The 16,228-nt window shown below is 41.4% G+C and overlaps 1 protein-coding gene across 3 annotated transcripts in view; it reads left to right on the top strand.

Moving 5' to 3' along the window:
* Positions 1–7,892: 7,892 nt before the first annotated feature.
* Positions 7,893–16,228, top strand: part of LOC139410953 (huntingtin-interacting protein 1-related protein-like) — a 31,956-nt gene continuing 23,620 nt past the window's right edge. Inside the window, exon 1 of one of the 3 annotated variants that reach the window (XM_071156664.1) lies at positions 7,893–8,218. In XM_071156664.1, the coding sequence (XP_071012765.1) occupies positions 8,126–8,218 (93 nt within the window). In that variant the 5' untranslated portion in view covers positions 7,893–8,125. Of the gene's footprint in view, positions 8,219–14,988; positions 15,117–16,228 lie in introns of those variants that run through there. The other 2 variants (XM_071156662.1, XM_071156663.1) reach the window with 2 other exon arrangements.

The following is a 16,228-nucleotide window of genomic DNA, read 5'->3' on the forward strand; positions in this document are numbered from 1 at the left end:
GTCCAGGATCCCTTACCGTCCAATATATCCTCCCATGTCCAGGATGTCTGCTCCTCCTGGGCACGCTGCTTGGTCCGTGGGTGGTGGGATCTTCTGTAACGATCGTTGTTGGAAGGATTGGACCAAGGTGCAGCATGGAAGGCGTTCATCATGTTTATTAATGTGAACCAGCAACAAAACAAAAAAGAGTAACAAACGAAACGTACAGCTTTGTAGGGCTAAAAAGCAACAGTACAAAATCAAGATCCCACAAACAACAGGTGGAGAAAGGCTGCCTAAATATGATCCTCAATCAGAGACAACGATAGACAGCTGCCTCTGATTGGGAACCATACCAGGCCAACATAGAAAATAAAAAACTAGACTACCCACCCTAGTCACACCCTGACCGAACCAAAATAGAGAAATAAAAGGTTCTCTAAGGTCAGGGCGTGACAACTGCACTATGTTCATAGTCATTGAACACTGGTCACTTTAATAATGTTTACATACTGTTTTAACCCACTTCCTATTTATATACTGTATTCAAGGCTCATCCTATATAACTATAGCTGTACACACCTTTTCTATTCAAATACTGTCCATACTGCCTATTTCACACCATTATATATATTTATATTCAATACATTTCATAATTGTTATTATAATTGTTTATTTGTGTATTGTTAGGTATTACTGCACTGTTGGAGCTAGAAACATAAGCATTTCGTTGCACCTGCGACAACATCAGCAAAATATGTGTACACAACCAATAAAATGTGTTTTGGTTTGATTATCTTTACTCTTCACTTAAGCACTTCTGTTGGCTATGTGTATCACTATGTCTATACAATTCATCCCCATGAGCAAATTGAGCTCTAATTTCTGTGGTAAGAATTACCCTGTTACTGTATTTGGAATTACAAGTCATTGTCGATGTAATCTACTAGCAATATTTAAAAATTGTGTGATTTGTGACCCATTTCCAAAGATGAAGCTTACAGTATTGAATTGGAAGTTGAGATCAGACAAGTTTCTTGAGGGTTGGCAGAGCCTCAGGCTTTCATGCTTGCATTTTTGTGCTCTAGCCTCTCTGGGCCTTTTCCTTTCATATAGCCATAGCAATGGAACTGACAATGCCAGTGATGAGGTTGGGCGGTTTGAACCCATAGCTAACCAGGGCAGGAGAGGAATGTGAGAGAGCCAGTTTGTCCTGTGGTGCAAGCAAACCTTTGCTCTCTTCTCTGTGCTCCTGAAGTCCCAAAATCTTTCCTGTTTCACACACCTGCATACCTGACTCCGGAGCGTTATAGTGGCTGCTCCACCCGGTGCCATGAACAGGAAATTCAGGTCCTGCAACCATGATGATGTTTAAATAGCAGATAGGCTCTAACTATGGAATGGAAAACAACAAAAAGGAATGATTACATTCTCTGTCACCTTCACCCTGAAACATCTCAATCTCCTCATCAAGATCCTAATCCACTGGTAAAATAAAATAAAACATATGATCGCAGTCTCATTCCAGGGATGATCTGTGATTGCTTAGTGACAGATTTGAATAATAATATGTCTCATAAACTATTTTAAAACGCAACTCAGTGTGTGGTGAAGGAAAAATGTACCCCCTCAGATCTCCAATTTGGTATTCCAAAATGCTTAAAGTCATCATTTGCATTCTTCCACCATGTCAAGTAGAGTCAGTGAGATCTCCAGGTGCACCTGTCTGTTTTACAACATCTCAAAGAATTTTGTCAAATAGTGAAGCAAGACATTACCTAGTGCAGGGATGGGCAACTGGCGGATCAATTTAAAAAAACATACTGTTGACAGGGGGCAATTTCTAAATGCATCAGCAGTTTTGCTCTTGCTTTGTCAGTCACCGACAATCACTCAATTAGCCCATGTCAGCTAACCTTTTTTAAATTGATAATTTATTCTAGCGGCCAGCTATCTAAACTTGTAGTAATCATAGTCTAATTATCGACCGGGGGACCCCCTTTGATCATCTGATATCATATTAATAAACGAAAACCTTTCTCTCCATTCTATGGCAAAATGTGTAGAATTCCAGGAAGTTAGCAGTAAAAATTCACATTTTTCTCCCTACTGCATGGCAAAAATTAGAAGAATTGCATGAAATTAGTTATAAAATAGCTAAATATTCTCTCTGCCCAAGGCAAAATGTGTAGAATTTCAGCAAACTTGCTTTCTAACTGCAACATTTTCTATATGCCCCATGGCAAAATGTGTAGAATTGCAGGAAATGTACTTTAAAACATACATTTTTTCTCTCTGCTGTCAAGAGGAGGCCACTAAAATGTTTTGCTCGCAAGGTGGGGTGCCCAACAAAATTTTGCTTAGGGCCCCCAAAAGGCTATGTCTGGTTCTGACTGCAAGTGTGGGTATGGATGTTGGTACACAGACCCTTGAGCCACTGTGGCCCTTCAAGATGAGTTCAGATTTTTTGTGCCCCCCACCCCCATTAAAGTTTCCCACCCATGATGTCATGATCATGGTCATGATGCTCCAAACTATCTTGTTACAACTGTAGCTCCCATAGGCAGCTCCTCCATACAGTGAGTGCACCCTACCAGCTGCCACTGTCTGAGCATGTGTCCAGTGGCAGCTAGATCACTGCACCTCTGCAGCACACACTAAGGATTAACAGAGAGTCCGTTAAACACTGATAAACTGTCACTATAAATCTACTAACTGAACAAAACAAGCTCTTATATGCTTTTAGAGGAGCAAGCCTTCAGTCCTTTTAATTCCTCCAAAAAAAGGTGTCAACTATAACTGGCAATTATCCTACTGTCCAAATCATACTATACAGGATGACACTATACATTTCTAGAATGGTTCATATTCAGCATTACATAACCTTCTCCTATGGTGTCCATCAAATAATTTTCATTCCCTTCTGTTTCCCCTATTGTTTATTACAATATCTCCCCCACTACAAACAAAGTAACAGTACATTTTCTGGTGTTTGGTTTTCTTGATCAAACTGAACTTCGTAATCTTTGTAAGTCTCTTTTTATAAAGCTGTTTTTTAATCTAAGTTTGGTGGATGTTGTTTTCTATTACATAATTGTGTACTTTTTATGAAGTATTAAGGCCTACTATTATCCATATTTATTTTCTCAAGCATGTCACTGAGTGCATTTGTCACGCCCTGACAATAGAGAGCCCTCGGGGTTCTCTATGGTGTTTTAGGTCAGGGCATGACTAGGGGTTTTTCTAGTCTATATTTTCTATGTTGATGTGAGTATGGTTCCCAATTGGAGGCAGCTGATGGTCATTGCTTCTAATTGGGGATCATGCTTAGTGTGGTCCTTCTCCCACCTGTGTTGTGGGATATTGTTTGTTTCGTGCCTATGTGCGCTACGTACTGCACGTTCGTTAATTCTTTGTTGTTTTAAAGTTTCACTGTAATAAATATGTGGAACTCTACTCACGCTGCGCCTTGGTCCACTCATTCTTACGACGAACGTGACAGAATTGTCCTAATGTAGGCCTAATCCTTTACATCTGCTTCTCTCTGGGTTTAATCTAAGCTTACTTTTCTGATACATCCATTCCCTGTTTTAATCCTATTGACCTAAAAGCAGGCAATGATTTCCACAAGTGCCTCCCTTTTATTTTCACAGAGAAAATTGTATTCTTAGCTTAAGGGTCAAATAGTATTCGAGTTTGAGAATAAAAGTAGGACAAAATCAGCAAAATAACACTTGACTATTTTACTTTTATGCTCACTTGATCTAACTTGCTGGTCATTTCTCGCTTGCAGTGATGAGGGTGCTGTTAAATTTGATCCCACAATGAAAACAGCAGGCAGGCTGTTTTCAAACAATGGGATGAGAGGTGGCCTATCCACATAATATGCTGCTGTGCACTCACAGAACAGGCCTACAAGGTTATAGGTTATAATTAGCAAATGAAGTACCTAACTGTGTCAGATGGGTTGAATTAGCTTTTGCACTGATGTGGCCATGCCTGAAAATAGTTGCTGGCTGCATAGCAAGCCTACTTGGCTCTATTCTAAGCACCTACAATAGCCCATTACATTGTGTGAGGCCAAAAAGCATTTTATTAAGTCATATTGCCCATTATCCAACCTGCAAGTCCCCTCCTTTGTGGTTATTATGGTAATACAGGCCAAAGCACAGAATCAGAATGACATATTCTCTGACAGTGATAAATGGACAGCACCGTAGTAGTGGAGAAATCTATTTCTTAAAAAATATATACGGTCATGATGCATATTTGAGATTCTTCAAAGTAGCTGCCTTGACGACAGCTTTGCACACTCTTGGCATTCTCTCAACCAGCTTCATGAGGTAGTCACCTGGAATGCATTACAATTAACAGGTGTGCGTTGTTAAAAGTTAATTTGTGGAATTTATTTCCTTCTTAATGTGTTTGAGCCAATCAGTTGTGTTGTGACAAGGTAGGGGAGGTATACAGAATATAGCCCTATTTGGTAAAAGACCAAGTCCATATTATGGCAAGATCAACTCAAATAAGTAAAGAGAAATGACAGTCCATCATCTCTTTACGACATGAAGGTCAGTCAATCCTGAAAATTTCAAGAACTTTGAAAGTTTCTTCAAGTGCAGTCGCAAAAACCATCAAGCGCTATGATGAAACTGGCTCTCATGAGGACCGCCACAGGAAAGGATGACTCAGAGTTACCTCTGCTGCAGAGGATAAGTTCATTAGAGTTACCAGCCTCAGAAATTGCTGCCCAAATAAATGCTTCATAAAGCTCAAGTAAGAGACACATCCCAACATCAACTGTTCAGAGAAACTGCGTGAATCAGGCCTTTATGGTCGAATTGCTGCAAAGAACCCACTACTAAAGGACACCAATAATAAGAAGAGACTTGCTTGGGCCAAGAAATACGAGCAATAGATTAGACCAGTGGAAATCTGTCCTTTGGTCTGATGAGTCCAAATTTGAGATTTTTGGTTCCATCCGGCGTGTCTTTGTGAGAGTAGGTGAACTGATGACCTCCGCATGTGTGGTTCCCACCCAAAAACCTTGGAATGAGTAGGTGTTCTAAAAACTTTTGACAGGTAGTGTATATAATATATAATATATTTTTTTGTATATGTTTTTTCAAGATGAGAAGAGAATTGTCCAGCCCATTGGGTATGTCACTACACCACCCATATCCCATGTCTTGAAACATGTAGACAGATAGATTAAAAGAACATTTACATCATAATACTTCTGACAGCCAACTTTCTAGCTCAACCTCAAACTTCCAGACTTCGTAGCATTCCCAGAAAGCATGGATCAGTGAATCATTATTAGTTTTACACTTAAGACATGACTTTGTGCTGTAGAATTTGTGCATTTTCACTTGTATAATACATTCTATACATTAGTCTATACTGGATTAAGCATACATGTTTGTTAACTGTAATTTCATTAGTTATGCTTCAACTTTCCTTCAATCTTGTGCCAACATCAGTTATTTTTAAGAATCAGTTCCAATAGTTTATCTTTTTGTCTTAGAGTTTGTCAGTTTGATAGGATCCCTGCAAGGTTTTGTACTGTATATTTTCCCTCTCAAATGAACATCATTTTCTGACTCAAATAAGATCTCTCTCTGGGAGGAGAGAGAGGGAGAGCGAGAAAGCGAGAGAGAGAGAGAGATGTCAACAGACCACCTACCTACCTGAGACAAGGCTGAGTATAGCCCCGAGAGGGCGCAAGACCGGACAGGAAGATCAGGTCAGTAACTCAACCCACTCAAGTCGAGCATAGCGAAGAAATCCTGGCAAGACGTGATGCACCCCTCCTAGGGACGGCATGTAAGAGCACTAGTGAGCAAGTGACTCAACCCCCATTATAGGGTCAGAGGCAGAGAATCCCAGTGGAGAGAGGGGAGCCGCCTTGGCAGAGACAGCAAGGGCGGTTCGTCACTCCAGTGCCTGGCCATTCACATTCGCACTCCTGGGCCAGACTACACTCAATCATAGAACCTACTGAAGAGATGAGTCTTCAGTAAATAAATAATGGTCAAGACAGAGTCTGCGGCTCTTGCATTGATAGGCAGATAATTCCATAAAAATTGGGCTCTAGGAGAAAGCCCTGCCTCCAGCTGTTTGCTTAGAAATTCTAAGGACCATAAGGAGGCCTGCGTCTTGAGACCGTAGCATATGTGTAGGTATGTACAGAAGGACCAAATTGGAGAGATAAGTAGGAGCAAGTCCATGTAATGCTTTGTAGGTTAGCAGTAAAACCTTGAAATCAGCCTGGAGTAATATGATAAAATGATATTACTCGCAGCCGTATTTAGCACTAAGTAAAGTGTATTTAGTGCTTTATCCAGGTAGCCGGAAAGTAGAGCATTGTAGTAGTCTAAGTGACAAAAGCATGGATTAGCTTTTCTGCATATTTCTTTTTACAAAACGTTTCAGATTTTTGCAATGTTACGAAGATGGAAAAAATATGTCCTTAAAATATACTTGATATGTTCGTCAAAAGAGAGATCAGGGTCCAGAGTAATGCCGATGTCCTTCACAGTTTTATTTGAGATGACTGTACAACCATCAAGAGGAATTGTCACATCAAACAGCAGATCTCTTTGTTTCTTTGGACCTAGAACTAGCATCTCTGTTTTGACCGAATTTAAAAGTAAAACATCTGCCGTCATCCACTTCCTTATGTCTGAAGCACAGGCTTCGATGGTAGGCAATTTTGGGACATCACCATGTTTCATCTAAATGTACAGCTGTGTGTCGTCTACATAGCAGTGAAAGTTGACATTGTGTTTCAAAATTACATCACCAAGAGGTAAAATATATAGTGAAAACAATAGTGGTCCTAAAACGGAACCTTGAGGAACACTGAAACTTACCACATATTTGTCAGAGGACAAACCATCCACGGAGACAAACGGATATCTTCCTGACAGATAAGATCTTTGAATAGTCCTGCAGGGTGAGCCTTTTAAAGGGGCAATCTGGTATTCAAACAATAACAAAGTGCATTCGCCGCCACCTTATTTTGTTAAACAGCTGAGGAATGGGGCTCGAGAAATGTAACCACTCCCAAATATAGAGATGCAAGGACTCTCACATATGGATGCAATTACTGATCCTCCAGATCAAAATTATAGTTTTAAACATGTTTTGAAACTATAAAGTGTTTGTTTACAATTACATTGTTTACAAATAACGGAGTAAAACAAGCTTATATTTTGAGTTCTGATGGGGTAAGACCATTGCTCATGAGGCATTTATTCAAGAATCAATAGCTACATATTAATAATAAGTCCAAAAATGGATGTACAAATCCCAGATTGCCCCATTAAGGGAATTAATGAATTTATTAAATCTGATGTCATCCAACAGGCACCAACACACATCATCAAAAATCTCCAATCCATTAATACACACATGCACACTCACACGTGTGATTGACGATAATATATACATAAGGTTATCCTTGAAAGTTGGAGGGCCTGATGCAAAGTGCACATTGGATTCTTGTGATACAGATCGTCTAAACGTATCTCATAATAATGACTTACTATCTCATAATAATGACATACGATCTCATAATAATGTCTTACTATCTCATAATTATAACTTAGTATCTCATAATTATGACTTACTATTTCATAACGCGTAGTCAGATTTGTTTTGGGGGGGTGGCGGGAAAGGGCTTCCATGGGGCTGCTGATAAAACGCCAGCTATATCATCACAACAGCTCTGTAGTCTTATAATAACATTTCAGTTGTGAGATGATGAAAAATAAACCCGTGCCATTTTAATAGCCTACTTCATGAGTGACGTAAACGGTCTCCCTGTAGCATGGGCTCCCCCCGTGATTATATGTGCGAACTACTGTGGTATCCTCCGTAGACGACGATCCCCACGTAAAAAGAAACGTTACATTCATTTCGCTTTTTCCTCATCTGGTTAAGTTCGCTGCCTCCAAATGTCACTCGTAGACGTCTAACGCCTGGAACCGGTTGTTTGTGCATTGCTTCTACCAAAAACTTGAAGGAGATAAATAGTTTCACTGGTTTTATAACCGAACATTTTCCTCTAGTGGGAATTTGTTACAAACACTCCATATGTCGAATATCCTTTAAGAGTTTAACCGGCTTCCAAGACGCGAGGATGAATTCCATACGACGGGTGCCTTCAAGGGTGAAAACCAAAATGACCGAAACCAATTTAGGTGCGGAAAGGGATAATTTTGACAAGAAGCAGGTAAATATGAATAACCTTGTGATGGTGTATGCATTTGCCCAGCTCAGCTGTTTGTTTTGCGGCTTTTCGACAAACCAGTGTTTGAAATAGCACGTGAGGTTTTTAATTTCTCCAATGTTAATTTTATTTGCGCACAGGCAAGGTAGCGTGTTTCCAAAAACAGCGCTTGTGAACTGTAACTGTAATATGATGCTCGAGAACGTTTTGATGCAAAATCTGCACCTGGTCCATCACATGAGTTGCTAGTTTGGCAGGCCTGTGGCACCCCGCGTGGCGAAACATTATTCCCAGCATAATTGAACGTTCTGTATGCCATTCAAGCATCTGGTAGTGGTTGCTTGTGATGAATAATTGAGGTTGAGATGTAGGCCTAATTCCTTTACATTGATCAGCCATGTCGCTATCGCAAAACATATATACGTCTCACTGTCCAGACATTTTAACTGTATCATCATTACCATCATCCAAAATGAATAGCCTAATCATCTATTTCCAAATAATTTATTAGGAAATTACACTCTAGGTCTTGTTAATGACATCATCAGTAGTAGACCTTTTTTTGTTGAAGTATTTTAGAATTTTTATTTGCTTTTTGCTTTCATTTTCGCCTTCAGTGTCATTTACTTACTATCAGGGATCTGATTGGCAACACAGTGTCTGCCTCTCAGGGAAGTCCTGGCTCTCAATACAAGGCCTATCATGTTCATCTAATCATTCTTGTTTGGCTACCTTGTCCTTTTTCCTAAACCTGTTAATTGAGACTGTGGCAGCAGAGCCAGAGCTATCCTTTATAGAGTGTATTGAAATAGTAGTACAAAGTAACTTTGGAAACAAGTTCCTGTGGATGGTTTGCCGCATGGCAAATGCATCACTGAAGTTGAAATGACTGGACAGTAGTAACCTGCTGGACTGCTCCATCTGGAATGACTGGACGTCCAGCAAATTCAAAACGGCAACAGTCTGTGTGACCCTGGCATGAGGCAAGAGTCTGCCTTCTCCTTGTGCCTTTGTTACAGTACCTCATTTGAATATATTGGATTGATTTTCTGCAAAAATAAAGGACCTATTAGTGTTGTCACACTACCAGTATCAGAATACTAGGAAGTAAGGAAGCAAAAGAAACAACATGAAGCGGACAAAGTTTGAGAACTGTTTTCCTAATGTTGGAAAAAAACAGCCTTATGTTGTAACCCAGAGTTACATTTGTTTATTTTGCAAGCTAATTTACAAAAGTAGGTTTTAAAGGACCATAGAGTTCAGTCTGCTTTGTTTTCTTCTCTGCCAAGGAAAATCTGGTATCATAGTATCGCGATACTGGGTTCATGACAACACTAGAACCAAAAGTCACACCAGGTCAGCCAGACAAAGTTAGGCAGTGATGATACTAAACTGAATCAATGAGGAAGAGAAAATGCATTCCTTTGGCCTGCTAGATGGAAGGAGAGGGAGATTGTGTGGTCCCTTTGACTGCATTGTTGACTGGATGTTTAAGATTAGCATATCAGATCATGTAAGAGGCGCAGTCACATGCCCTTGGCACGTCTCTGTTCAGCGCTGCCATAGACATGAGATCCTGACATGTTACATCCAAACAGTGGCTGGCTTTAGTCTAGCCATTAGTCAGTAGGGCCCTATGAAATCCCTCAGATTTCTTTTCCAAATTCTGTTTTTTTCCATTTAAATTATTTCTGTGTTATACAATTTACGCTAATTTTATAATCAGAAAGCGTGTCTAATAATGTGAATGAATAAAACTTTGACAATTTAATAAGATATAACCGTACAATTGTAATGATGCAACACATTGCACTATTTAAAAAAAAAAAAAAATCAAAGCAAGTGCTTCAATACAGAGTTCTACTAAGTGTCTCATTATACATGAAAAAAAGTAATGCAAGAATCTAGGCAACAATGCAGCAAGCAATAGGCTTGAGTTATAGAGTTATACTTATGTAAAAAAAACAACTAAACTTAGCATATATTGTTTTTTGTTAAATAAGGTGCTTCACATAAGTGTTTCATTATAAATACATTTAAAAAAAGATTCATGCAAGAATCTAGGCAATAATGCAGCAATAGGCAAAACCTATAGAACTACCTTATGAGCTGCTATGTCTGTCCATTGTAAGTTTTCCATCTATCACAGACATCTCCATTTGTGTTGAGCTCGGTGAGTGCCTCTCGCGAGTCTTGTATTTGCTGAAACTCCTCTCACAGTCGACTGAGCTGACTGGGAAGTAGATGTAGGGCACTGCCACTTCTGCAACTCTTGGGAATCTCACACTCAGGCCCTGCCAGTAATCAGCAAGCTCCAAAGCAGGTGAGGGCTCACTGGACACAGAGTGCTGATAGGCAATCCATTCTTCACTGAGCTCTGTTGATGGGCTTGCCATGGGTTTCAGTTGTGTGCAGGCTTCAATCTGCTTTTCCATGGCTGGAGCCTGCCTGTAGACCTCTCTGGCTGGATGTGTAGCATGCGTCATGGAGCGGTCTTGGCACCATACCCACATGTTTTTGCAGTTCCATTCACTAGGTAAGAGCTCAGATCCTTTGACATTTGTATGCAGACACTGCTGTGGGAAGGTGGGTTCCTTCCAGGATTGACAGAGTTGTCATCAGTTTGGAGCAGCCCTCCGAGATAAAGGTTAGCTTAACAGTGAGGGCCTGCACCTTCTCTGATTCCAGCTGGCTGATGATGTTTGTGACTGCCTGGGATGATGTTTCTGCCAACAAACTCTCTTTACAGATGAACATGCTGTATAGCATGTTACTTCCCTGCCTCAAAACAGCTATTCCATCTGGAGCTCACTGCTTCAGGAGGAGCCTTGGCCTGCACAAACTCCTTCATAATGAGGAAGCTCACCCATCTTTTCTTTCTGGCAGGCTTCTTGAAGGAGACCGATCTCATCCATGTCACAAGTGATGCAGCTTCAGAGAAGTATTTGTTGTGCTGCCAGGTCTCACCCACCAGATTGATGACATGACAGAGACCGGTTATATGGACACTGTTGGGTGTCACTCCTTTCAGAACCTCCTTGTATGCCTTCAGGCTGTAGGAGGCATTATCTGTGACCACTGCCCAGGCATCATTCAGGTTCAGATGGTTGCTGTGGAGGGAGGCTAGTATAGCTTGGGAAACCGTTGAGTAGTTGCATCTGTCCATGAAAATGACATCCACCAGAAAGTACTGGTTTTCAACACCTGCAATGAAAGATAAGGAAAAACTAATTATGTTTCAACCAAAAAAGTGATATTTAAATTTCAAGTCTAAACGCAATATAGATACTGCGGTAGTTGGCTTGATGGAGAGGCAGACAGCTGCTGACATTATGCATCGCTATATTTCACCACAATAGCTCGTCGTTTGGAATATCACAATTTGCATGCGGACAATTCACATTGGAGTTCCAAATTGGTAACGAAGTTACAAAAAATCAGTAATGGAATTACTGCAACTAAATTGGCTACAATGGAAAATCATAATATTCACACTCCACAGTTGGGTCACTGTTTTCGTTTGCCTTGTGTCTGGTGGTCAAAACAAGTGTTTTTAAAACAGTCTGACTCTGGACATCTCACATACACAAGCCCCCCATTTACTCTAACCAGTTTCTTGCTGTTTAAGTACTTACCTAGATGACTAACTTACCTCAGTTTTGACCTGTTGCTTTTAAGTTCAACGCATCCTTTTTGCCAGTGTACAATTCTCTGGGTTGTCCATGGAAACCAAACATCTACAGGACAATGAAGAAGCCAGGGGAGCTATGGTGGGGGTGGTTTGGTCAGCTTTGTTACTATTATTTACAGCTAACATCATCCATTTTGTGTGGCACAGCATAGAGTTAGACACTTAGGGGAGTGAAAGCACAAACATCCGGTAGCATAGTCATGGTGCTGACACACAGGGCTAATGTGAACATTTTTGAGAGGTGGAGGAGGAGACTGGAATGGCTGTAGTACCATTTTAAGGTGACACAGCAGTAGTAAACTTCTGCCTCCCTTGAGTGGGTGTGGGCAAGGCGGGTCGCTTGGAATGTTTGGGTTCTATCAGAATCTCACAGGCTTGTTGTCCAGAAGAGGAAGTGTGTCTCTCCAGCACAGAAAACTCCCCTTTATATCCAACCATTGTAGGATGGTTTGAAGCAATGGCAAGTCCTTGTTGCGTCACCTACAGTGCATTCGGAAAGTATTCAGACCCCTTGACTTTCTCCACATTTGTTACGTTACAGCCTTATTCTAAAATGTATTACATTTTTTAATCTACACATAATACCCCATAATGACAAAGCAAAAAACTGTTTTTTATAAATTTTGGCAAATGTATTAAAAATAAACAGATACCATATTTACATACAGTACCAGTCAAAAGTTTGGACACCTACTCATTCCAGGGTTTTCCTTTATTTTTACTATTTTCTACATTGTAGAATAATAGTGAAGACATCACAACTATAAAATAACACATGGAATCATGTAGTAACCAAAAACATGTTAAACAAAACTATATATATATATATTTATTTATTTGAGATTCTTCAAAGTAGCCACTCTTTGCCTTCGTGGGAACTACTTCAAGCCTGTTGGAAAAGCATTCCAGGTGAAGATGGTTGAGAGAATGCCAATAGTGTGCAAAGCTGTATCAAGGCAAAGGGTGGCTACTTTGAAAAATATATTTGTATAACACTTTCAGTTACTACATGATTCCATATGTGTTTTGATGTCTTCACTATTATTATTCTACAATGTAGAAAATAGTAAAACTAAAGAAACCCTTGAATGAATAGGTGTGTCAACTTTTGACTGGTACTTTAAGTATTCAGACAATTTGCGATAAGACTCAATTGAGCTCAGGTGCATTCTGTTTCCATTGATTGTCATTGATGTTTCGACAACTTGATAAGAGTCCACCTGTAGTAAATTCAAATGATTGGACATGATTTGGAAAGGCTCACCTGTCTATATAACATCCTACAATTGACAGTGCATTTCAGAGCTCCTTGACAGGTTTGTTCCGAGTCACGGATCAGGGGAAGGTGACCAAAAAATGTCTGCAGATTTGAAGGTCCCAAGAACACAGTGGCCTCCATCCTTCTTAAATGGAAGAAGTTTGGAACCACCATGACTCTTCTAGAGCTGGCTGCCCCGCCAAACTGAGCAATCGGGAGAAGGGCCTTGGTCAGGTGACAGAGCTCCAGAGTTCCTCTGTGGAGATGGGAGAACCTTCCAGAAGGACAACCATCTCTGCAGCTCTCCACCAATCAGGCCTTTATGGTGGAGTGGCCAGACAGAAGCAACTCTTCAGTAAAAGGCACAGGACAGCCTGCTTGGAGTTTGCCAAAAGGCACTGAAAGACTCAGACCATGAGAAACCAGGTTCTCCGGTTTAATGAAACCAAGATTGAACTCTGGCCTGAATGCCAAGCGTCACGTCTGGAGGAAACCTGGCACCGTCCCTACGGTGAAGCATGGTGGTGGCAGCATCATGCTTGGGGTTGTTTTTCAGCGACAAGGACTGGGAAACTAGTCAGGATCGAGGGAAAGATGAATGGAGAAAGTATAGAGATCCTTGATGAAAACCTGCTCAGGACCTCAGACTGGGGAGAACGTACACAACACCAAGCACACAGCCAAGACAACGCAGGAGTGGCTTCGGGACAAGTATCTGAATGTCCATGAGTGGCCCAGATCGAACATCTCTGGCGAGACCTGAAAATAGTTGTGCAGCAACTCTCCCCATCCAACCTGACAGAGCTTGAGAGGATCTGCAGAGGGAATGGGAGAAACCCCCCAAATACAGGTGTGCCAAGCTTGTAATGTCATACCCAAGAAGACTTGAGGCTGTAAACGCTGCCAAAGGTGCTTCAACAAAGTACTGAGTAAAGGGTATGTAAATGTGATTTTTTATTTTTAATACATTTGCAGACATTTCTAAACTTGTTTTTGCTTTATCATTATGGGGTATTGTGTGTGTGTGGGGGGGGGACAATTTAATATATTTTAAAATAAGGCTGTAACGTAATAACATTTGGAAAAAGTCAAGGGGTCTGAATACTTTCTGAATGCACTGTATATATCTGTGTAGGATGTCTCGCTTAGGAGAAGCAGCAGCAGGGGTGAGGACAGAATAGTTTCATCAAAGGCTAGTCTAGTTGGGGCTCAGGTTTCTGTCTGTATCATCGCTGTAAGAGACTGAGCCAGCAATTGTGCTGTCTGGGAGACAAAATACAATAAAGCAGGAGTCGAGGAGAAATGTAACACAACAGGGAAATTTACATAATGGCCATGAAAGGCTGTTCCATGAAAACAGCTAGTATTTGATGTTGGGATAATGATAATTGATACTGGCTTGTTGAAATTAAATGTTTTATTTAACTAGGCAATTCAGTTAAGAACATTCTTATTTACAATGACGCTGGGCCAATTGTGCACCGCCCTATGGGATTCCAAATCACGGCCGGTTGTGATACAGCCTGGATTCAAACCAGGGTGTCTGTAGTGACGCCTCTAGCACTGAGATGCAGTGCATTAGACCGCTACTCCACTCTTCTCAACACTGCCAGTGAATTAGTGCTAGACTAGTTAATGCTCACATAACCAGACAGTCTGTTCAGCCTCATTAGCAGTGTGTTTACAATAGTTTATTTAACAGCATTAGTAGTGGCAGCCGTGCAGTGCTTGGGTCTGTGTCTGACCTTGACAGCCAGAGCTGCAGCAGCAGTCTGTTGAATTAAGCTGATAAGAAATGCAATACCTAGAGTCAATGCAGGGCACCTGACTGCCCAGTGTGGAGTAGACTAGAGGTGTTTCTGCTGTCTCCACTAGCTATAGTCCTCCTGGCAGGGATGTCTAAGCACATAGACACACTGCTGCTTAAAGGCAAGAAGGGAGAAGATGAAAAGGTAAGAAGGGAGTGATCGGGGATGGGAGGGGTGAAGCGGAGTGTGTGTGTGTGTGTGGCGAGTTTATCTGGTGGTGAATCTTCCGACTGTCTTTAGGGATTAGGCTGGGATCATCTCCCCCTCATTCCCTTCTCACTACTTCTCCCTCTATTGGGGGATTTAGCTATGTTTGGGACCAGGTTCAATGTTATGGTGTCAGACTGTCCCTGGCCTACTTAAATCACAGTTGACCAGCTTCTCCTGTTTCCAACCAGATTAATGTAAACTTTTATGACCTTATGGCATTGCTGTTGAACATTTTAATGATGTTTGTTTCTTTGTTTGAATTAGTGAGGGAGTGTCAGTGGGGGATGGGGTAGGTCTTTTGTTGGTTTGTGACATTACCAACCTCCAATTCTAGATTTCAAGCAGTTCTGTAAATTGCATTGCTCACACTTCACTGCATTATCCACTGTATGCAGTTTCTGATAAGGTTAGTGTAACAAGGATCTCCCTTCCTCCCCCTTCCCTCTCGTGTCCTTTCGCTCTCACACTCCCTATCTTTTTCACTCACTCTCTCTGTCCCCCCTACTTCCCTCCCTCCCCCTCTACGTCTCCCTCTCCTCTCTGAGTGACAGTCCGTCTGAATGTATTATAGAGCCTCCCTGCACTCATGCTGCTCCATGGCTATCTGTCAAGGCCTCTGTGCCAGAGCGTGGGCCTTCATCAACCCAATATTCTACCCCAGCTGACGGGCCTTCCTCCTCCCACAACCCCCTCGTTGTTATGCACCCCTCCAGACCACCACTTGCTCTGGACCCCTATAAGCCAGGGGGCTAGCTAGCACTAGCAGTAGCTTCACAAGGAGGGGTCCACATGAACCAAGACTTCCCTCTCTCTCTCTCTCGCTCTCTCTCCATCCAACTCTCCCCTTAGGTGCACAGTCGCCCCTCTGTGCTTTGTTTAGTGACTGAATGTTTTGGAGGAGGTTGGTGGGTTGTGGTCTGTGGCGTTTCACTAACTAAATTAGGTCTTTATGCATTTCTGGGATTGCTGGCAAATTTCGCCAGGCCTGCCTCGAATTTCGGGTGTGGAGATTGTATTCCTCCTCTCCTATGTGCATGATGTGTGCA

This window comes from Oncorhynchus clarkii, chromosome 6, assembly GCF_045791955.1.
Source record: "Oncorhynchus clarkii lewisi isolate Uvic-CL-2024 chromosome 6, UVic_Ocla_1.0, whole genome shotgun sequence".
NCBI classification, from domain to species: domain Eukaryota; kingdom Metazoa; phylum Chordata; class Actinopteri; order Salmoniformes; family Salmonidae; genus Oncorhynchus; species Oncorhynchus clarkii.